This window comes from Dromaius novaehollandiae, chromosome 20, assembly GCF_036370855.1.
Source record: "Dromaius novaehollandiae isolate bDroNov1 chromosome 20, bDroNov1.hap1, whole genome shotgun sequence".
Lineage (NCBI taxonomy): Eukaryota > Metazoa > Chordata > Aves > Casuariiformes > Dromaiidae > Dromaius > Dromaius novaehollandiae.
In genome coordinates, this window is record NC_088117.1 from 7625761 (window position 1) to 7649643 (window position 23883).

The window sequence follows — 23883 nt, forward strand, 5'->3', positions numbered from 1 at the left end:
TGCAGAGGGGAAAGGAAATGAGTTTTTCATGAGCAAGTCCAACTACCACTGCTCAGTTTCCCCTCAAAACTCCAGCCCTGTCCTGAAAATACTGATTTGATGGGGCCTGAAAGAGATTCCCCTTTTAGTTCTACTCACTGCTGGACTTCTCCAATCAACCCACGTCCTCTGTCTCCTATGGCTTTCCCTATTCACTCACTTAAAAAAAAAAAAAAAAAAAAAAAGTTGGATTACAAATAGATGTTCCAGCCATGGCCAGGCCCAGGTAACCACACCAAATAGCTGAAAACTAGGGTCACACTGCAGAGCATGGTTTGGCAGAGAAAGAAAATGGCACACAGCTGTAAGACCAGAAGGAATGAAGCCAGACTTCTCTTAAAAACGCTTCCTCCTAATGATCACCCTTAAAGGATATGCACATCCTCCTTGGACTCCTTCCCATCCAATTTTATAAAAATCTTATCTCTAGCTTCAACAGGTTGGTGGGTTTGGAGACATTAGCGCACCTCTGTTCAGTGTTGAAGAGAGCAAAGATGTGTTTGCTGGACATGAACCCCTTCTCAACATCTCGCAGTTTCAGGTTATCCACAGGTAGCATATACTTCTTCTCCTTTTCCTGAAAAGGGAATCAGTAACAAGTCACTCACTGCTCCAAAGTCCCCATTCAGTCAGCAACACAGATCCCATATCACTACTGGGGAGGCATTCCCAACCCAGGCCCCCTGCTCCCGTAAGTCAGTAAGAAAAAGGAAACTTAAAAAAAAAAAAAAAGAAAAAGAAAAAGAAAAAAAGTTTGCTTGTCCTGACCACTTTTGGGCCCTGGCCCAACAACCCTGCTCCAATAACTCCTCCAGGCAAAAGCCAGCAGCAGGGCACGGCCCCAATTCTCCCACACTGCAGTCAACATGGAGGTTCTTGCCACTTGGCTCCCTCTTCTTGGCAGGGGGTCGGTCATCACCAAGGCCTTCACAGGCTGCTTGACACCTGGAACACATCTGTCTGGAAAAGGCTCCTCATACCTGCTCTCAAGAGGACTAACACAGCCCTGCTGTGCTGCCTCACCAAGGAGCTGGTCCGAGGGGGCACAGGGGACTAGTTTTCCTGTTACCCTCGACACATCAGTCCACAAAGCTGGACATCTCCATCCCCTCCAAAAAAACCCAAGAACACCTACACATACACCGCCAAACAGAGCGCCCTCAGCCTCACTTACCCCTTGGGGAAGCAGCTAAAGAGCCCCTCTTGCTCCATGAAAGAGTACCAAGAGCAGCACCCTGCAAGCCCTCCATTTCCCACAGCTGTTGGTAGAATGCACGGCACCAGCTCCCTACGCTCCCTCGCAAACGGGCCTCCCACGCCTGCTGTGGCACCCCCCAAGGCTCAGCCAGCGGGGGACATGCCAGCCTGCTCCAACAGCCCATGAGTTGCTCCACGTTATGAACCACTCAAGGGCCCTGGCACCAAGAAGGGCTCTCAGCATGAGTCCTGTTATCTCCTCAAGTCAGTCTGCCACACAGCTCTCACTGCCATACTGTCATCTCTTCAGTCTACATTACTAAAACCTATGTTCTGGGTCCAAAAAGAGCCAGTCACTTGATACAGAAATTGATTTGACACAGAAGTTAAGGACTATATCAACTGAAATTCATCTCTAAGCTGACTGCTGTGCTCCACCCTATCACTATCCTACACTCTAAAGGGGCTCACAGTAACCAATAAAGTATTTTAAGCAAGAGTAAATATGCATCAGGAAATCAAAGAGCAGCTCTGATTGCAATAATGCAGGATACTGTAAGGCTGCCTAAAGGCCTCCTACGTTGAAAATAATCAAATAACTGCCCTCACTAATGAAAGTTTCATGCTCTGAGCAGTCAGAAGCTCAAGCAAAATAGGCACTTTATCACCTAGTGAATGTTAAAAACCAAAATCTAAAATTCTAGAAGTGACTAGTCTCAGACATCTTCAAGCAATCATTTTTCAGCCTTATGGTCTGGTTCCTATCTGATACTTCCAACCAAACACACAGGACATGGCACCCAAAACCCAATCCAACATATTTGGTCCTACGTGCCCTCTTTAACAAAAAGAAAAACACAAACTTGATTTTAATTTTGACATTAACATTCAGAAACTAAGCCAGAAGTAATTTTCTCCCCTTAGTTTCAAATCTGGATCTACTGCAAATTAACAGAAGTGAGTTTGGTCTGAGGTCCCCATTTTAAACATCCAGTTCCCAGCTGGATATTATACCCCAAAATAACAAAAGAGGGAGCCATCACACTGATCTCCAAAAGGCAAAAAGCATCTATCCAAGACTCCAGTGGAAGTACGGCATACTCGTGTGCATGTGACTGTCCCCTTCTGAGCATCTAGTATGTCTGTGAAGCTCTCTTGACTGGAAACAACAAAATGTGATCGCTCACAGGGGAAATGAGAAGGAAAAGGAAAGACGGTCAGTGAGCAAAGGTACTAAAAATCTAACTAGAAAAGAAAGGCAGGGCAGAGCAGCAGATAAGGATAGCAAAGGTGCTGAGCTCAAACACTCAGAAGATGGCAAGTCCAGAGTAACATCCTCTTAAGTCTCAGTTAAATTGACTTCAGTTTGCCAAGGATACTAAGCCCTACACAGCTCAGATATGCCCTGAAGATCAAAGTATACTGGTCCATTACAACATTTACATAACAAGGACATCCTAGAAACCAGTATCTAGAAAAATACAGCAAGGTATCACTTGTGTAGCTACCAACCTTCCCATTCTCTTCCAAAGACACTGGGCTACAAAAGCAAGAGAAGTCTTCAGCTCCAGCTTTCTATTACTTTCAGGCATTACTGTGCAGCTTTAGGCTGAACTAGTGTCTGAGAAGGGCAGCACACCAGCTGCTGAGCCCCTAGGCAAGCTGGCCCCCCCCCTCTTCAGCCTCACTCAGCTCACCTCCCTTCACACCCCTCCGATGGGGTCTCTGGACTAGTCAAAAACAACCAATGTGGAAAGCTATCTGGGAAAAGTTATTCCGTAGTGTTAGAACCACATAATTCCATAGAAATTTAGTAATAAAGTCATTCCAAAAAAGGGGAAAAAAAAAAAAAAGAGTCAAATGATGAGGGCATCCCATGTCCCAGATGTGGAAACACATGCTCTTTGCCAGAGTTTTGTCTTTCACCCTTTCAGAGCTCTTGCATAAATGCTTCCATGTGATTAAGGCAACACTATCTCTGATCTTTCCGTATACCAGAGGCAAGAGCCGCACATCTGTGTGCCAGCATAAAGTTTCAGTTCTCTGGCTCCAAGATAGAGAGAGCAATCAAAGGGAGAATGTTGATGAAAGGCAACAACCCCCCAGTCCATGCATTTTGCAGGGCAATGCACAGTGTAAGGAGCCCCTGCCGCTCTCCATCTCCCCACACCTCCCCCCTTCAAGTCCCCACTTCAGTCTTTCCAGCTTCTCAGTTTTCAGTCCAGCCTGTTTTATATCAACACTCTGACTTCATTTCCTGAATGCAGAGACAGGAAAGTGTGGAACGAGCTGCCAAGGGCTGAGCCTCTCAAAACTTTGGCTGAGCCTTCTGCCCATATGTTAGCAATCTGGCAGTATGTGCTCTGGCTGAACAGCATCCTGGCCAAAAGGGGAAGAGGGCTTCTCTCTCTAGTTTAACAGACTTGGAGGGGGAAGAGAAGGAAGAGGAAGAAGAGCCAGCACACACTGAGATGGGCAAGGGAGTTTGTGCAATACTATATTCAAAGCCCTCAGCTTGATCCCAAGAGGCTTATGTTGCTCATAAGGTATCTCCTCTTGGCCACAAGACAAAAAACAAGCAGAAAAAACCCACAGACAGAATTATTGCTCAGCAGAACATAGGTTCTGTGAAATGAGTGCATTGGCTGTGAATTAATCTGTACAGCCATCAGGCCGAGGAGAGGTAGAGAAGTGGTAGAAGCACTCAGACTGGCAGGACGAAACAAAACATGACTGCTCAAATACCGGCTAGGGAATATTGTGGACACAGGGTTAACTACCCCTAATCCAGGCTACTGTTCCTAATAGGAGTCACACCACTTGCATGAAGAACTACAGAAAGAGATGACTGCAAGCTACTTGCACAGGCAGGATAAGTGCCTGAGGACTACCCCTCACCCCCACCAGTGTAGACACAGCTGTAGGGCTCTGTTCTTCACACCGACCACCACAAAGAGACACTGCCAGGAAAGATCAGGATCCAGTTACAGAGTGTGAAGCATAACAGTGGGGGAAGTGAAAGGGATGCTTCGGTTGCAGCTTGATGACACTACACATACTTTTATTGTGGCCAAGTTCAAGAGATTGGCTTTGGCCAGAGGCAGCAATGGTTTGCACTATCATCTGAATATTCATTGCCTTCCTCTAGGAATTAGCCCCCAAGAAATCCAGAAAACTCAGCAAGCCAGCCTGAGCCAAAGCAGTTCCTTCATTCAACTGGACTTTCTCACCAGCAAGTTAAATTTTCCTGCTCTCTTGGATACATGTGAAGTGAAGCTGACAGATGCATGTGTAGGCTCCCCTAAGGTTGGAAATTGGCACTTGCAGTAAAGAAAGTAATTGGCAGAATTATTAGGTCTCAGTTTGAGTTTGGAGCACAGATAAACTAATTAAAGGTTTCCCTGTAGCTGTTATGACAAACACCACTTTTTGCACAGAGACAAGGGCCTGTGGCATGGGAGAAGGAGCATTACCATTGTTTTAATGGTGGCCCTGTGACATTAAAAGCAATTCATCAGGCTTAAACCTCTTAGTCTGCTTTCCTTCTTCTAAGTGTAAAGTGCTGTGGGTAAATAAATCTGCCCCAGAGATGGCTGGAACTTCAGTCAACTCATTTGTGTTCAACTCAAGCATGGCATTTTGGAGTCTCCTGAATAAGAGCCTACCCGAGTGGAAAAATATTAGTACTGCAATTGAGAATATACACACTGAAGTATAAAGTTGGTTAAGCATTTTAACCAGAACCCCCTCCCCCCCCCCGCAGCAAGATCCTGCCAACCACTCATCTGTTTCTTGCCTTTGCAAAGAAAATGCACGTTAGAAGAGCTATAGTCCCGAGCTGTGATTTTTCCAGGAAGCCTCAGTCACTTGTAATATGCATGTCTCAAGAACATCTTCCCAAAACACAGTCCACCTGCCTCACTTTTTTCCCCTCAGAGCAGTTTACTGAGCACTGTGTGGTCACTGCTCCAAGCTGCAAAGCAGCCATCATGGCTTGTTTACATAGGAAAGCTGCATTGGTTTAACATCACACCCTAAGATTTTAAGCTGATTTAGTTCAAAAGCTCTGGAGACACTAGACCTGGACTCATGGGATTAAACACAACCATCGCTGTTGGCTCAGTGAGCACTGCAATAGCAATCAACTGCATGCATGTGCCTCACCTGCTCAAAACTGCAAGGACAGACATCAGTTGAAATAATATGCAGATTTAAACATGTAGCCAGTGAATGGATGGCCAAGGCTAGCTGCCTTCACCTCTCCGAGGCCATTGGAGGGTGCATCAGAAAGCAGAGGCAGAAACTGGGTGGCTTAAGAACTAAAGAGGCTGCTGTGCCCAGACCTCCACTGCTGTGACCTCTGCAAGGTCAGCATTGCAAAGGATGGGCACGCGCTCCTTCCCATGCCTGCCCCCACGCCAGGGCAGAGATGAACCAACTCCAGGGATTTGACTTGCTTTGATGAGGCAAAGCGTGACACACGTGCAGAGTGTTGCACACCCCTGGGAAAAGGAGAGGCTCAGTTATTCTTCCACAGTGCACAGTTAGGGCCAAAGTGGGAGTTCTGGGTATTCATATTTTTGGCCATAAATTTTAACTGTCCACCAGTATACACACAAGAAAAAGGGATCCTGGAAGAGAGACGTGCGGCGTACATAAAGCCCTCTTTATCCCTGCAGCACCAGGGAGAGAGGGAGCAAACCACACAGGCTAGGGAACATCTGGAATCGCTACATGGGAGCCAAGCGCCACAGAAGGAGACGGCATTCCTCAAGTTTCCAGGCGAGGTAGGGAACCTTCCTTTCCCCCGCGCAACCTTATCCGTCAGACGGCTCACTTCCTGCCAACCTCCGGCCTTCCCAGCAGCCAGCAAGCTCCTCCCTCGAGTCTAGTTAGCTTTCCACTGCCACGTCAATTGAGGCAGAAGGACAGAAGGGAAGCAAGAAGGGAGGGAGCAAAAACCAGAAGAGGGAGGGAAGGCTCAGCGAGTGCCAGACGTGGTGGGGGGAGAAAAGGAGGGGATGCGGATTGCTCCTGCAGTAGCCGGAGGCTAGCTGCAAAGGCAACGGGCCAAGGCGGGTCAAAGGACTCTTGTTGAGGGCTTGGAAGCAAAGGCCAGTCTTGCTTGCGCTTTGCACCGGACCCCAAGCAAGGGCTGTTCTGCAGGACAGAGCTGGGCCGAAGGAGATGAAGGCGCATGGGGCCTGGGAATCCTCCCACCCAGCACCACCAACTGCTGCGCCAGATGCAAGGGGGAGAAAAAGGGTTGAATGAAGCAACGAATTCTGCACACCTGGGTGACAGCCAAAGCTTCAGCATTTCCTCCCTGAACAGCAGTAATTGATTGTTATTTTTCCTCCTCCCTCTCTCTCCACAAAGGTGCAGCATGCCCCAGGTGGAAACCAGGTACCAGCCTCCCGACACCAGCGCTGGAAGAGGAAAGAGCTTGGAAGCTTGGTCGAAATTGGAAACATGCAGGGAGCAACATCTTTTCTTCCCGGCTGCTAAAGGAGGATGTTTCTTCAATCAGGACCTGGACTTTCTCTCTCCCCATCTCTGTCCCCAAAACCCCGTCCCAAAGGCAGGGAGGGGAAAGGACTAATAAGCTGCTGATAGCCGGAGAGCAGATCACAGAGGCTCCACTCCGTCTGCCCAGTGTTCAGACTACCTGTTCAGGACTACGAGATTGTACAGTAGTCTGCACATTGGTTAGGCTGTGCTGGGATACACCACACACTGCCAGTGCTGCACGGGGACGGAAGCACCTGCACGGCAGAGGGACACGCTTGGAGAGGGTGGGCTGCGGGCAGCTGCATGCAAACTTCGCCTGTCCCTAAACCTGCAAGGATATAACCCTTTGGAGCCATGCTTGATGAACATTTTAACCTGCCTCTTCACCAGCCTACTCATACCCCTTCTGTCGTTCCTTCTCCCTCTCCTCTACCCCCTTCTTAGCAGTCATTTCTTTTGGTTTCACACACTTGTCCCAGGGATAGATGTGCTCATGACTGCTTGTTTCATATGCTGAATTTTGCCGTAAAATGCACAGATAGAGACAAGGGCCTGAATGAGTTATGTGTGTCTTGCTACCTGGGAAGGGAGGATCAAGCAGACAAAAGTGACTGAAGAAAGGGGATTTCACATCATGAAGAATGCTGACCATTAATAAAGAAAAACCCACAAAGGACTGAAAGTTGGAGGTTTGGATGCTCTGGAAGTTGTGTTTGCTTTGATGTTTGTCTGCAAAAGAAAGATGAAAAAGTGAGTGAAAGAACAAATAAGGACTGAGTAAGACAAAAGAGTAAGATATTATTTATGATAAAACATGTATGTGTGCAAGAGAATGACTGACTGAATGAAAAAACACAGAGGACAAAGAAAGAACATGTTTCAGAGAGCCCCTGAGACCAGTGTGAGAGTGGCACAGGATGAACCTCAGAGCAAACATTCTTCTGTGGTCTTAAAACAAACTGGGTACAAAAACTGAGCTGCAACTGGGCCAGTCACAGCCACCACCCTGTTACAGCAACTTTCTGATGACTTGTGGGGCTTTAAGCATTAGAGCAAAGAAAGGATTTCTGCTGGCTGAGTTGGGCCTCAAGGACATTATTGATTTATTTATAACTAGAATTAGGTAGAAGCCACTGACAGCAGAGTGACAGTCTGTCACTGACTTCACTGACTGTGAATAAGGTCACATTTCCCCCTAGACAGGAGAAAGTACCTTTCTACCTCAAGCAAGAGAAGGCAGGCACGAGGACAGCAAAAGAGCCCAAGCACTGATCCAGCAGGAATCAGTACTGCGCATAAAGAGCATGAAATATTCCCCCATCACACACACCTGGAAGTGCCTAAAACTGCACCTACTGCTCCTGTACACACACACACACACACACACACAAACTCAAATGCACTGACACTGCACACATCACACTGCCATACTCTCACACAAGCAAATAAGGTCAGATTCCTCTCATGCAGTCACCTGTTATTACAAGCCCCAGACTTCTAGCACATGATTTACCTGAGTAAGGACAGAAGGTCCCATCTGTATTGTACATTCACACAAATTCCCAAAGGAAGCAGCAGATAAATCCACCCGTCTGTGCAAACACTCCCGCACACAGCGGCACACACGGGCACTCCAGCAGAAACGGTCACTCTTGCAGAATGGAGAGCCCAGCAGTCCCCTCCAGCAGGCATTAAGCTTTGTTAGTGGGAACCACCAAGCACAGTGCTCATTACAGCTCATCTACGAGGTCTCCATCACCAGCAACTAGCCCGGCTCACTGCCCCTCTTTCCCTGCTGGAGGGAAAGCGAGCCCTGCGGAGGAGAGGGCACCAGGGCTTTCCTAAGGGATTCGGGCAGAAGGACTAGTCTAACTCGGTTCTTGCATCGTGTCCGCAACGGTGCTCGCTGAGCTGGCGTGCTGGAGCGCTGCGCTGCCGCTCCGGCCCTGGGGACCCGGTGGCCTCCCCGAGCGAGGGGATCGAGGGGATCGTCCTCTGTATCAGCAGAAGGCACCAGCGCAGGCTCCTCCCCGCCTCCCCCGCCGGCGCAGCCCCACCGCGGGCAGGCGCCTCCGAAGGGTCTCCAGGTCTTGGGCGGCCAGCGCTACGTGGGGCCGCTCTCCATGGGGCCAGTGTTTGACTCATTGAAAGGAGACAGGAAGAAAAACAGAGAACCCAAATGCACACACACATGGAGAGAGAGAAAAAAGCAGCTCTTGGCAGGCAGGCAGAGTGGGGAGCCAACTTTCCGCCCCCGCTGGCCCACTCCCTCCCTTCTCCTCCCATCGCCCAGCACACTCCTTCGGGCCCCTCCGGAGCACCAGCAGCTGTGTCCTCGCTAGCACGCGACGCCGGGCCCTTTAAGACATTTTAACTTTCAGTTCGTTTCTTCAGAGGGGAGGAAAAACAAGCGAGCATTGCGGAAAGGCTGGTATTTCACTAATGGGGTCCAGATGTCTCCAACGCTCAGACTGAGGCTTCGGCTCACAAAACAGGGCAGGGAGGGCCGGCGCTTCCTCACTGCCCCCTCAGCGTGCCGGGGGGGCTAAGCCAGCCCTCACCCTGGTCCCAGGGCGCACCGGTCCCCCCATCGCTGCCGCCGCGGGCGCTTCCCTCCGCGGAGGACACGCTCACCCCTCTCATTTCCTCTGGACAGTTGCCAGAGCTCCGGGGAACTGGGGCGAGAGAGCCCACAGGAGCCGAGCCGGGAAGGAGGGGGCGGCTTTGTCCGCCCAGAGTTTAAGCAAAGAAAGATCATAGTATACACAGCCTTTAAAAACCACACACAAGAGGATGGCAGGAGCCTCCGAGGATGCCAGGCCTCCTTCTGAACTGGTGGGGAAGCAGAGCCGGGACAGACTGACGGGGGAGCCTTGCTCGACAGAGGGCCGTGCGCTGCGGCGGGCTCGAGCTGGAGCCAGCTCCCTGCGAGGCCGAGGTTTAGCACGGGGATCCCCATGCTTGCGGCTCGCCAAGCTGCCCCTCAAATGCACCAGCTTTTAGCCCCACTCAGCGACAGAGTCTGGGGGGAAGCTGCTTCCTTTGCTCCCCGCAGTGGCCACAGATCAAGAAGCTGAACTTCAGGTGGGGGAAGGGGGGAAATAAGAAATAAAAACATGCTCCCCTTTCCCCTCTGCTCCCACCCAGCTCAAAACAAAGGCTCCTTTCTCCAGGGCTGCTCAAGCCTCGGCAGCACTGGGTCTCCTGTGTTTGTTTAAGGGATGCTGGCTGGCAGGGTACTGCTTTAATTAGGCAGCTCTACCTCTCGCTATGCAGAGGGGAAGTGGTGTAGACCTCCAGCTGCTCCTCACCCCCAAAGCTGCCCTCCCTCAGGAGGGACGGGACATCCAACCCTCACCCCATCAACTGGAATCTATCAACAGCTTACGCATCCCCGCTGCAGCCCTCCCACTCCCCCGGGGGAGAACAGGCAGTGCTGATCAGCTCTGCAACACAGACACAGCAGCTGGCTTTGATTTAAACTACTCAATGTTTATAACCACCCGACCTGCATATGTAACCTGGAGGAAAGCAAAGCATCTCTGAGCAGCTCTGAGTGTAGAGGTCTTACAGCAGAGACACTGATGTAGCAAAAGCTGTTGCAGTGCCTGGTTCTTTAATTATGAGATTGCTGCCTGCTCAGCCACAGCAGCACTATAGCAGTCTCCATGCAGAAAATGATATTTGGAGGCTGACTCATCACCGTCTTTGTCATCATTTCCACCTGCTGGAAGTGGACAGACCCACTGAAATCAGCAATCTGGCTGCAGCTCTCAGGCACACCACTCAGACAAAAAACAAAAACAGAAATTAAAAAAAAAACCCACACACAATAAGGGACAAGGCAGTTTCTTTATCTGGGATCAGAAGTGCCAATCAGCTCAATGCACCGACCGTGGTGTACTACGCACTTTCTCGCACTCTCCAGCATACTGAGCAGGGCTCAGCTTTTCAGTTATGTCCTTACCGAAACCATCCTGCTATGCTTTTCTCTACTCAGAAAGTAAACCCGCAGGACAACTGTCTACCTTTGTCTTGAACAAGAAGCAACACACCGTTAACAGCTGACAATGATTATTTCAGCTGGGACAGTTCTGGCAGCTTGTATCTCGTTTCCTACTGAAGCAGAAAGACACCACAGCACAGTGCCAGGATTCCTGATATTCGCTATTTCTAAGCAACTCCGCAGAGCAGGTCCATGTTATTATCAGTGATTTTCGACACATCGCTGTACTTTTAATTAGTAATACTCTGACCACTCACAACTCAAAGAATTTTACAAATATGAGCAAACTGGCCTGTTCAATACACAAACATTAAAAAGAGATATTCTTGCTTTGTAGCTGTGGCAACTGAATCCTGGAGAGGTTAAATAACTTACCCAGAGTCAGAAGGAACTAGCATCTGAGCTGCAGCTTTAGCTCCACAGCTCCTGCTGCTGTGCTCAGAAAGGAGATGGTTTTTTTCCTTGTGACAGAGATGCATCCAAAAACTCTGCCACAATCCTTCAAAGAATTCAGCATGGCTACTCCAGAAATACCAAAAAGCTCAAATCTCAGAGCTAACCCATCACTCCCTTGGACACAGCTGCCAGAGCAAGCCAGAAGGAGGTCAAATTCATTCCAAGTGCCTGTCAACTTTCTGCTGAGCTAGGGCTTCAAGCACAGATGTTACCAAATGAGTTTCCCCTTGTGTGTCAAGAAAGCCACTTTTAGATCAACACAGAACTGCTCAGCAGTGGCAAAACCACAGGGAACCAGGCCCAAGGATCATTTCAGCTTCTGTCACAAGCTGCATAGGAGACACTCAGTACTCAGATATACTTGTAACACCCAGAGAACTGAAGGCCTAATCCTCATCAGATGCTCAGTTCCCCCAAGACTCAAGTCACAGAGCTGAGCTACTCACCTCATCATCCTTATACCAGGAGAGGTTCTCTGCTGTCAGGACAAACCAATACTCCTTGGAGCCACCCTTCATGATCCCAATGTTGTTGATGGTGAGCCAGCCCTTTCGGATCACCTAAGGGGACAGAAGCAGCAAGCATTAACAAGAATCTTAAAAGCCTGGCCTTAGGTGACAGGGGAAAGAGCAGGGTATCCCTACACACAGAACAGCATAGAAAGACAAGGAACACCATGCTCTCTGCTGCTGCCAAAAGAGCCCCCCAACTCAACTGGCCTAGGGCTCAAAAGGGCCAGGAACAGTATAAAAAGGAGGCAGGAAGGAACCTGGCTGTAGTGCACATTATACCCTCTGCCAAGGGGAGAGAGATGCAGAAAGAACTGCATCAGAGAGCACCTCAGGCACTGGCACAACCTACAAGCACCAGATCACCGCAACACACTGAGAAGGCCATGCCTAGAGAAAACCAAACCAGCAGCAAACCTTTTGGCATGCTGCACACAGGGAGTGCTTCACCCAGCTCAGGGGTGGGGGTGTGTGGGGACCAGTTCAAGAGGAAGATACAGGTGAGCAGATCAGAAAGGGTTTAGTTTAGTAACAAGGAGACATTAAGTATGAAGGAACAAAATGGTGCATCTGGAATCAGTACCTTGGACTTCAGCGTACCCAGGTATTTGAATAGTCACACTAGTTTAGGGCAGTACAAGTTCCTACACTTTTGGTTTGCAGAGAAGCCAGGCTATTACTCTCTAGGGTACCCCAACTCACCATGTGCTGTTTTATAGACTCACATGTCCAGTAATCAAATACAAGTATGCATCAGCTTAGATGCATCAGCCTTTTTATGCTTATTACCGCACTGTTAACACCCAGATACATACGCATGTACGTGTGGGTACCCTGTCATATGGGTATGCTTGTTAAAAACAAGCTAGCGTTGAAAAACCATGCACTGCACTGCATATTAGCAAGCTGCACTGGGTGAGTAGCTTACCATGGAGGCACACAATCCTTCTGACTGCCAATTTATCCTACAAAGGTAACTGTAGGAACACTGGATCTTCACCCTCATACCCACTGTTAAATTCAAGCTAGACCTATTCTCTTTGTGGACAGGAGGGGGCAGTGAAACAGAACCCCAGATCCCTAGATTACTGCTTTTCCTCTCCACCCACTCACACCATCTACCAGCAGCTCTGAAATTTTCTTTAACATCCTACCTTTGCACCTCATTTCTGCTTCACCTGTGCCTGTTCCCAGCTCTTTTCCTCTCCCTGTTCAGCAGCAGAGGGAATAGTCTGTCTATGCACTGTTCTTGCCTTCCCAGATGCAACATTAATGTTCATGAGCACACCCTGCCGAGTGGCCTTCTACTCACCAGGATCTCATCCTGCAAAGGGGAACCATAGCAACAGCGGCAGAGCAGAGAGCAGGAGAGGAGCAAAGAGAGGAGAGATTGTTACTAGGAAAGCTGGAGCAGGAGAAGAGGCTCAAAAATAAAAATAAATTGGAACCTGTACCAAATGTTTTACCCGGGGTGCTTAAAATAAATAAATAAATAAATAAATCCCAAAATAAAGTCTGCCAAAGGGAAAAGCCCAAGCGCTTTACAGGTAGATCCAGAGCTCGTCCTTTGGGTTATTTTACACCACTTGGCTCTTCAAAAGGTATACTGCAGAGCATGGGGCTCCTGACAGCTGCTCCAAGATCCCATGAAGCAGATAGTTGGCCAGCCAAGCTTGCTAACCTATCTGCCTGTCAACAGCACTGAAACCATGCACCCATCTGCGTGCAGGGAAAGGTGGTCAAACATGTTCTAAGACTATGCATGTTAGAAGTGAAGGTCTTTAAAAAGAGGAATAAAGGAAAGCATGCTTTCTTTACCAAGCTGCTTGTAAGGCCTTGTTTCTACAGGATCTTCTACCCTAGATAACCTTGCCATTTCCCCCAAAAATCTGGGAGAGGAAGGTGTCATTAGCCCCTTAAGTTTTTAATTGCATATGCACTCCTTACAGTTCCTACAGGAAGAAGGAACTCCTCCTCTCCATTGCTGTCTTCTCCCAAGTGCATGTTGTTACATACCCAGTGCAGCCTTGGCTACAGAGCACTCTGCCTCCATCTGCAGGGGTTTAAGCCCTTCCAGGGAAGCTTTCCAGAAGAAAGCCCATGACCTCTTGAAAGCCCCTTCCAGAAAGTGGATACCATCAACAGAAAAGACAAGTCTGTATTACAGCATTCAGCCCTGGCAATGGTGGTGGGGGGGGGGGGACTGCAGAAGGGAGCTTAACCCATTTGTAAGCGGCTTATGAATTTGAGTCTGCGACTATGATATCCCAAGTGATCTCTACCCCTCACCTCAGCAGAAGGGTTGGCACAGCTGGAGAAGGGGAGAGAGGACCCAGGGATGTAAGCAACATTATCATGTATGCCTACCATCAGCCAGACAACAGCAGTGAGCTTACATGAGATGATGTACACTCTTCTGACCATGCAAGTGGAGCAGCCCTGCAAGACTAGATCTTAATGATCAAGGGTCCATTTCCCTCTACAACATTTCCCCTTTATTGCTCCTACATGCTCAGCTCTTCCTGACCACAGTGAGCCCAAAATGCTCCTCCAGGTATAAATAGAGGTTGAGTAAAAAATTAGAGCACTGCTGCATCCAGCTCAGCACTTGTCCACCTGGTAGCTTCCAGGTAGCAAATACATCCTTCCTCTTTGCAGCAGTGAATGAGACAAAACTTGGCCTACCTGGTTGCCAGCTGCCTTCTTCTTGCTCATCTGGCTGCTCCTCTGCTGAGCACTGAAAACAACAGCAGAGACATTCAAAACCCCTCAGGCTCTCCTTGATCACCTGAATCCTGCTCCCACCAGAGAGCTGCTACAGTGAGCTCATGCCCCTCACCACTGGCTTCCAAGCCTTGATAACCCCATCTATCTACATCTGCTCTCTCAGCCTGGCCTGATCTTCTCACTCCCACCTGAACCACATTTGGGCCACTAACCCTCCACAGCTTCTGCCTTTTTCCCCCCAACACAACCCTACACTTTTTAAGCATCCCTCTCTGTTTCCCACCAGCAAATGCTCTAAGCAGCTTTGCAATATGGAGCCACTGAAGAGAGGAGCAATACCGAGACTGAGCCGTACGTTGGGACCACAGTATCTGCACCAGGGCCTCTGCGACCCATTCACTGGAGCAGCTATAGGACAGGGCCACAGGGAACACACAGAGAAGAGGAGGCAGTAGGATATTGGTGATATTGCTTACTTGGCAAAGCCAATGAAGTCCTCATGGTTTGTGTTCATGTAAGCCAGCTCGATGTCTATTAGAAGCATGACCTGCCAAACAGAGGCACAGACAGAGCAGGTAAAACACCAGTGACTGGCACCGCAAATAGTCCGGGGCAGACAGAGCCCTGTACATTGTTTATCTGATCAGCTGGAGGCCCCAGGCTCAGAGCTCAGCTCCAAATCCAAACTCAGAGAGGCCTCTCTCTAGCCCAGAATGTCCCCTCAAAGGCTGCCCCCCTCCCCATCTACCCACCCCTCTCACAGATGCTGAGCCCCTACCTGATCCTTGGTCCTGCCCTCTCTCTCGCGGATGTGGGTAGTAACAATCCTCTCCATCTCCTCGCGCAGGTGAGGGTACTGGCTGAGCTGCAGGAGAGAGAGCACACGTGCACATGGGAAAGGGAGGCATAAAGGGGGGAACAGCCCCCTGCATCTAAGCATGCACACATACACCCTGCATTCAGACATTTTAAAAGGAAAGTTCTAGAAAGCTGGACTTGCAGACAGATTTTCCAAGTTCCCTGGGGTCTGCTGGGGCAAGGCTTTCATTCCCTTTTGCTCTGAGCTTCAGAGGAAAGCCCTTTTCACTCTTAGAGCAACGGCTCTGTCTCATGGAAGACCTGCTCCAAACCCACCACACTCTTCCTAGTACAAGGCTTGTCTCAAAGCCCACATGTGAACACACTGGTTGTTTGTTGGGTTTTTCCCACTAAACTGAGCCATTTCTCTACAAGTTCAGCATCTCACTGGCAAAGTAGGTAAGTGACCCTGCTGCTACAGCCTGACAAATCCTATAGGAAGTCTCCCTGGGAAGAGAAGTGGATTTCACCCCTCATTTGCTGAGACACTGCAGTAAAGCACCCAGCCCCCCTTGTTAACACCTGCAAGCAGACACAGAGGCTCTGACCAACTCGAGGGGGCTGATCTCCAAGGATCACTGTCCTCTGGGCATCCAGACACTGCTTCTACCTGCTCTCCGCCTGCATTGGGGCAGGGTCACACAGGTGGGGCTTACGTTCATACCACACCTATACCACACTTTTTCCCACATTATGGAGTGAAGGGGGTGTAGGGAAGATTCATTCCTGAGCACACTGAGGAGGAAGTGGAAGGACATTATTGCCTGAGGTTCAAGAGAAAACATCCATAAAGATCGTACAAGAGAAACCTCTTCCAAAATGAGGACCCTTAAAGCCCTCTGGCATTCACACAACACCTGCCTCAGAGCAGAGTAATAGTATAACAGGAACACTTGATCTGGCTAAGATCTAAAGAACTTTGGCCATTGCCTTCAGTTGGAGCAGGCTTTACTGCCAGATCTCAACTAGCAGTAGGAGGTTACTTCAGCATTCAGGTCAATGACTAGAGAGAGACAAAAAAAAAAAGTCATTTAATGCAAGTCCCATGGCTTCTGAGTCAGGAATATTTCTCCTGTTTAAACACATTCAGCTCTTTGCCATGACTGGTGCAGCACCTTCTGAAGACCTTAGCAATAGTAATAGTTAAGGCCCTTCACCTGTGAAACTGCTTACCAAGCTGCAACATAAAGTAAAGCCCTCACTACTCTTTACAATAGCACATGACACCATCTTACTAAAGCCTAGTAGAGACTGCAATTTGCCTAGGTTCATAAGCCTCCAGCAATTCCAGTGGCAGCACCTGAAAGCTTTCACAGGTCACACCTAGACTCAGAAATAAAATCAATCCTCCAGCCCCAGGATCCCATCTTCTTTTCCTGCCTCTTTTCCTATCCTCTGTGAAATCATTTCCTCCGTTGTTTCTAACCACCTTCAGTTTGACTAGTGTCAAACACCATTTCCTAGCATCATTCCATTATACTCCCTCATAGGGTATATTTAAAAATCTCATTTGCCTCTGATCTGTAATGCACCAGTTTTGTTTCTCCAATTTACATGAGAGCTTCTTTAACGCATCTTGCCTTTTGTTCCATATACATAAGCAACTGCAACATGCTAGAAGAAGCTGGCTCAAGGTGTGCAGCATCACCACTGGAAGCCGGATCTTACACTAACTTGGGCAACAACTTTCCTAACTTCTGACTACAAACACTCTCAGACCCTCTTAACACTCTTAAAAATCAGAGGAGTTGCAATAACCTGAAACTGAAGTTGAGAACTAACTTTTATATTGCATATTTTCAAACGTGATGTCTGTCTGAATGCCAGTGACCCTAGAGAGACAGGGAAAAATAAGTTGAAATTAGCACTCCCCACGACCACCTTGTCTTGAAAGGGCAAACGGGGTGTTCTCTATGATCTTTATGGTTCAGGCAGCTGGTTGCTTCAGAGACACACAGGCAAAGCTTCCTGTTTCCTTTGGGGGGTTGGCAAAGGATAGATGGGCAAGTTATGTCAAACAGACAAAAACAGGAAGTCGGAAAACCTCTAAGCAAGTCTCAGCTTCTTTGCTTCAAGTAAAATAAACAAACAATAAAATAAAAAAATTTATATACCGCCCCTACTCCCCCACCCCAAACAACCCAAAGGCAAACAAAGGGTGCAAAATGAGCTGCAGTTTATTCAGAACTCAGGTCATCCAGCAAGTTATGCGCAAAATAAATTGACAGCATCCATCCCCGTGCAGGAGCTTCCAACCCCAAGCATGCACAGAAGCAAGGGTGGGCAAGGGAAAAGGACACAGACACCAGCCACAAGATGTCACACCCGCCAGGCAGCATGCAAGAGGGCACAGAGGGGCAGGGAGTTAACACCAGCAGTACAAACAGCACCCAGAAATGCCATGACTCTGAAAGACAGGAGAGCAGGTGACCCTTCAAGAGGCTAAGTCTGCCAGCTGGGATCATTTACCAGCTCAAGTGGGTTTTCAGTCCTGTTTCAGCTGCATTTTCCTGTTCAATCAATACAAGCTCCTGGCCCTCTTTGAAAAACAATTCATCCCAATGCTCCTTAGATCCCCCTTTTGCAAATTCCAGGAGTCCCTGCAAGCACACTGAAGATCTCTGCCTCTAGTGGAGAGGATGCTGAGTTGTGAGACCCTTCTACACTACTGAGATGCTGCACAGTGCAGTCTGGCACAGAAGGTTACTGCTTTTGGAAAAGCACTAGCTAGAACGCTATCCTCCCGAATGCAAGTGTCTGCATGATTACGCCATCTATTTCAAAATTACTCCCATTTAACCAACTGCAAGAAGCTCAGCATCAGGCCAGACAAAACAGCTGTTAATGGCTTTCTTCTCTTTATCCCTCAACTTTGTCTAAAAGTCAAGAGACAGTCAACTGCAAATCTCAGAGGGAAGCTGTTCTTCTGTAGCACTCAAGAACAGATGGATTTGACTCCTCTATGTTCTTTATTCACAACCCCTTATTATTCCATCCATGCAGCTTCACCAACTGCATGTACAAAGATCCCTTCACCAACTGGGGTGAAATGAAATAATTGTGACAGCATACGACAAGAACAACACACAATACTTTAGGACAGCAACAAAGGCCATTAGGCTAATTCAAGAGTTGCTAACCCAAGCTGTCTTCCTTCAAGAAGCCTTACAGGATCTTCAGCAAGCTCAAAGGTCTGTCACCCAAAAGACAACATCAGTCCACAACGCAACAGGGAGACTCTAACTGCCTTACCATTAATATCAGTTCCTAAGCAGCCTTTTCCAGATGCCTCCCCGAACAGCACATGCTCTTGTCCAGGTCAGGCATTTGAGGGTGGGACATGCAGGGTAACAAGTACTGCATAGCAGCAAGTGCCCCTATGCAGCTGGTCCCCTTTGCTTTGTGCCATTAGAACATATCTCACAGACTGGCTGTTAAGTAGCCTATGGCACTTTCAGATATCTCCTGAACTTCTACCCTCTTTCAAAGGGAAAAACAGGCAAGATTAACCTTCTCTCAACACATGCAGACTTTTGACTTCGAGCATTGTTGGAGTCTCCCTTTTATTTTCTAATATTACTGATCGGCTTTATATACCATTTATATGGTATTTCTCATCTGCATTTAGCATCTGCCTCCCTGGCCCCTCAGGCTTTTATTACAGCCATTGGTCTAAAAACATCACTGCTACCATCAGCTTTCTTGCAGGACATCTTGCTTGCATCACCCTGAAATATCCCCACCAGCTCCTCTACCATGTCATGCATTAAAAATCCATGGAGAGTGAGTGAGTGTCCAGCATCTCTAATAAAGTGGTCCAATAAAGCAACCAAAATTCAACACCCTTGGGGTTTTCATGATCCTTCTCCCCTCCCACTTCTTCCCCACCCACAGCAGACATCTCTAGCCAGATGCAGAAAAACAGTGTAAACAAAAGTCAAAGCCACTGACATCAAAAAAACAAACACAGGAGAAAGTCTGGAGAGGAGTTATTCCACATTGCCACAGTGATCTGGCAACAGCAGGACACAGCAAGAAATAGACTGCGCAGAGCTCAGGGCTTGTCAGAGATGTCTCCGTAACAGGGGCAGGAGATGAGCTCTGCATTGTAAGTACAACTAGACCTCATTAGTTCAGCTCTTGCCTTCACTCTGAACTCAAATCAGTTCCAATCTTCCCTTCCTTCCCAATTTAGGATTATGTCAGCAAGCCTGGATCCAACCCTGCAGAAGGGGATTGCAATTTGAGTCTTAAAATACATAGCAGAACAGCCCTTTCCATCTCCGCTCCCAGAAGAACCCACTACTGTTTTGCCATAGACAGGTTTCTGGCCCCTCACTGGTAAATTTAACACAAAATAATTGCCACATGTCCTTTATTTTCAGGAGGCATGTGGTGCCCTCTCCTGGAGAAAACTAGCCTGGGAAACAAACCCACTCTTGCCCCAACCTCTGAGCAGGATTCATTTAACACCCTCCATTTCACTCGGAGGCAGTTTTTCCCCTACCTACAGCTGCCTTCTGCTAGCCTAAGGCTTCACCTCTGTTGGTTTACAGCATACAAGCAAGAGCATCCAAACTATCTTGCAGCAAGCACAGTCCATGGAGCGAGAGATCAGCAGGAGAATGACGCAGAGGGCGCAAGGGACAGCGGTCTTGCTGACACCAACTACCTTTGGCAGAGCATTTTGCACCTCAAACTTCCAACTGATTGCTGCTTTGTACATGATACTGTTTAACACAGCTCTGCAGACATAGCAGAAGCCTGCAGATCACTCACGCCATGGGGGATGTAATGTCTGTTTCTGGCTTTTTACCACCTCCTAGGTTATCTGGATTTCTAAGGGGGCCACTGCAAAAACAAATGAAAGATTCCAGATGTGCAGGCAGTGGCACAGCAAACAGGGCTTGTGACGGGGTTTAATCCACACTGAGCTGAATGCCACTGAGCTAGGCAGAGGAAGAGGACAGGATACAAAGCAATCCACTGGATCCAGCTCACTTCTTGGCTAAAGAGCCCATCAGCTAATACCCACTTTTCTTGGCCTGCTTTTAATTGTAACTGCTCCAGTGCCTACAGATTGCTGCTCTCCTTTAGATGCACCTTTATAGCTATTTGCTCTAACTAGTTTGTTGGAGTTCCTGCGGTGCACGTGAGAAAATAGCGTGAGTGTGTGTGGGTAGGAGGGGGCGTTGTCCTTTCTTTGCATTTTTGGTTTCTTTACCTTTTCGCTACACTTTCTGATGGTGGATGTGAGCTCACTCACTACCATATCCACACACTTCAGACTCGGCTCCTTCAACTTCTGCACCTGCTTTTTCACTATGGCTTCAAAAGCGAGGTCAGGCGTGAAGAGACCCGTTCTGCATGGCAAGGGCAGGGTGGGAGGAAGCAACGAGGAAGAAAAGAGCGAAGCAGAGAAAGAGCAGGAAAGAGGAGGAAAGAGGAAGAAGGAAAAGGGAAAAGAGAGAAAACACAAGGCAAAATGAGAAGTGAGATTTTGGTTCACTCCATCAGTTCATCGAACCAGGTGAGCATTGCTATGGGGCCTGTGCACTGCCAAGTATCAGGAGAGTCTATAGGCAGATGGAAGAGGCAGAGGGGAAGGAAGAAGGAGCAGCTGGGCTGGTGAAATGGTGAGCTGTCAAGAGCAAGATGAATGAATGGAAACCTCCAGGGAGCAAGTGATTTTTTTTTACTGAATAATGCTTCTTTGCATTTTAAGGTAAATCTGCTTACCACAGTGAGCCACTGACTCTTTTCCTAGAGACCCACCACATCTCCTTTGCCTTTGTCTCAGGCATTCCCCCTTCCCACCAGGGTTATCGCCCTTCCGCTTTCCTTATTCCAGCTGCAGGAGGCCTGAACAGGAGCCAAGTTAAGGCTCGCAAAGGTCTGTCACTTGTGTCTGGTTTTGGCAGCAGGAAAGCTGATCTGAATGGATGTCTTGGTTGCAGGGGTTCAGACAAACTGCTCTATTTATGGAGCATCTTTTGTCTCACTCACCTTCCCTGCAATAGTGACTTCCTCAATAAGACTAATCAGATCTACACAGTATTTAGGAAAATGCAAACAAGGCATCCATACCTTGTACAAAACATCAATTTTGCCCTAGCTAACCTGTAGCACCAGACTGATACAGGCCAGTCAAGTTTTTTAAGGAAATGCAGTATCAGTGGAAATTAGAGTAAGTGGCCTGTGTTTTCAGTGGTTCCACTAATAAAAAGGAGAAAGTCCACAGAACCTGAAGCTATTGAAATATGGACAAGATTAATCGAATTCAAGGCTATTACTGCACACAAGGAAGTTTTTCACCACATCTTTAACCCTCTAAAGCTTCTACCAGGGTGCTCTTTGTAACACTCAGACACTGCTTTTAGTATGATGCATTAGTGCTTTTAAGGGGGTGTTGTCCACTTAACATAAGGAGAACACCCTGCAAGGTAGGGTTAATACTTAAATCTGGGGTGCCTACAGCTGTACATAATCATTATGTCATTTAAATCAAATATTTGCTCATTCACCTTACCATCTTGCACATCTCCAGATAGCACCCGCAAGACACCAAGCCCCACTGCTCTATTAAAATGCTCGCCAACACATACTATGGGACTGGCAACTAATCTGTCATTAAAGCAAAAGTGTCAGGATATGTGATAGGATTCAGCTTCACCAAAAGGCGCCTCTCAAGTTGCCAACAAAGCCCCTTTTGAGCAAAGCGAGGGCATTTGCAGAGTTACGTTTACACCCTCTGACTCAAAACTATTTCCTACTCATCCAGCCAGCCAGCTAAACTCAATACAGACTCAGTTATTATTTCCCTCACTATCTGGCCCTGGGAGTGGGGCACACTGAGGGAGCCTTGCACAAAAACCAGCCCCTTCAAGCACCTGAATGCCATCCAAGTGACAATATCATTTTGTTCCTTCAGAAACAAACAGTAACCGTGACTCCTGGCACACACAAAACAACCAGCACTGAAATCGATGATCATATTCCCAGCAATGGGACCCAAACAAGAAAGGCAGTGTCTTAATCCTGCATCTGTGACCTTTTCTGCCCTGTCCCTGGCATCTCTCCTCCCTCATGTCCCACCCATCTGCACCTGCCACCTGGTGACCTGAGGAACCCACTGCTGCCAGAGCAAACAGTCTCTTCACTAGTGAAACTTTTATCAGGGAAAAAGGAAACAAAGAAAGAAAAGATGAAGAAAAGCAGAAAATAGAGGAAAGGAAGCAGAGGGAGACAGAATGGATGGAAGATTTTTGAATAGCAACTGATGGATGATGAACAAACTGAAAGCTGCTGCAGAGGGCATGAGAAAGGAGGGCCCTCCTGATCTTGTTAGCAGGCGACTCTGGATACTTGGCAGCCCGAGGGCCGGTGCTTACCTGTCGCCAGGCTCTAATGGCAATTTTCTGGGTGCTTCCCACAGTCACACACCCCAAGAGAGGACAGCAGGACAGAAAAAGGAAGCTCCTCCAGCACTCTAGAAACCTGAGCAATCTCTCACTGCGGCCACTTTGCTTTCCCAGTCTGTCCTGGGGGGCAAAGCATGTGTCTGCACAGCTGAGCCCTTCTGCAGAGGCTCCTGGCCTTAAGAGCTGCTGTCACTTGCAGAAACACCTGATTGTCACCACTTGGGCACATCTTTCCCTTTGCAAAGGCGAGACGTCAGACTCCCCAGGCGCCTCCTGCAACGCCCATTTACCTGCACCTGAAAAGCCAGTGGTGATTCCAGTCTGTGGTGCCCATGCTACCTCCTAACTCAGGTGCCTTTTCACCAGTACCTGTCCCTGTCTGAAGCAGCAAGCCATGGCTGAGAGGAACCGCAGGTGTCTTCCCATCTGTCTCCTGCTGCTTTTCAACCCCAGCCCAAGCCCAGCTGCAGAAACAGGCTGCCATATCCAGATAGCAGAGTTACAGCAGGTTCCCCCCACAGCTCCGCTGAAGCCCAGTATGGGTCCCAGAGGGCACAGCCCAAAGCCCCCCTGAGGAGACGAGAGGAGCCCAGAGGTGGATGGGTGTTTCTAACTTGCTTCTTCTCAGCCATGCACTGCTCTCCCAGAACAGGATACGGACCAAGCCAACCAGAAACCAAGCCAAACACCACAGGAATGTTTCCCTGTAACACAGTCCACAGCTGTAACCACTGTGGCCTCCAATGTTCAGCTCTGTACACCCAGCACTGACATTGCAGGCATTAACCCACCCCCACTTCTACAAGCACAGAGGGGGCAAAATTTAAATCCCAGCTTCTGGCTTGGAAAACAAAGCCAGAAACTAAATTTAAAGTCAAATACAGCCCCATTGGAAGAAACAACCCCGGCTTTGGAAGGAATCGGGAGTCACGCTACAGAGCGTGGTGGGGACGGGACGGACATTTCCAGCATCCCCTCGGCTCTAATGCCGCAGGAGAGCCTGGCCGCGGCCCGCGCCCCGCAGCAGCGCTTCCCTTTCTGTTTGGCTTGTTGGCTGGATCGCCCCAGGCTGGTACCGCTCAGGTCTAGTCATGCTGAGGAGGTGGTTAGAAACACCGAGCTTCACTGCAGGCAAGGCCCTGCCCGGGCCGCAGTGCTG

The 23883-nt window shown here is 48.5% G+C and overlaps 1 protein-coding gene across 18 annotated transcripts in view; it reads right to left on the minus strand.

Annotated features, from left to right (window-relative positions):
- Nucleotides 1-23883, minus strand: part of DNM1 (dynamin 1) — a 73270-nt gene that overhangs the window by 14615 nt on the left and 34772 nt on the right. For 12 of the 18 annotated variants that reach the window (XR_010392369.1, XR_010392367.1, XR_010392366.1 and 9 more), the window contains exons 11-16: nucleotides 15224-15310; nucleotides 14922-14992; nucleotides 14404-14455; nucleotides 13031-13042; nucleotides 11656-11769; nucleotides 507-616 (exon numbers count right to left, since the gene is read on the minus strand). Coding sequence is in view for 13 of the 18 variants with exons in the window: in XM_064523704.1 (XP_064379774.1) it covers nucleotides 507-616; nucleotides 11656-11769; nucleotides 13031-13042; nucleotides 14404-14455; nucleotides 14922-14992; nucleotides 15224-15310 (446 nt within the window). In the remaining 5 variants the exon portion in view is untranslated. Of the gene's footprint in view, nucleotides 1-506; nucleotides 617-11655; nucleotides 11770-13030; nucleotides 13043-14403; nucleotides 14456-14921; nucleotides 14993-15223; nucleotides 15311-20527; nucleotides 20667-23883 lie in introns of all 18 variants that reach the window. The other 6 variants (XM_064523715.1, XM_064523709.1, XM_064523703.1 and 3 more) reach the window with 3 other exon arrangements.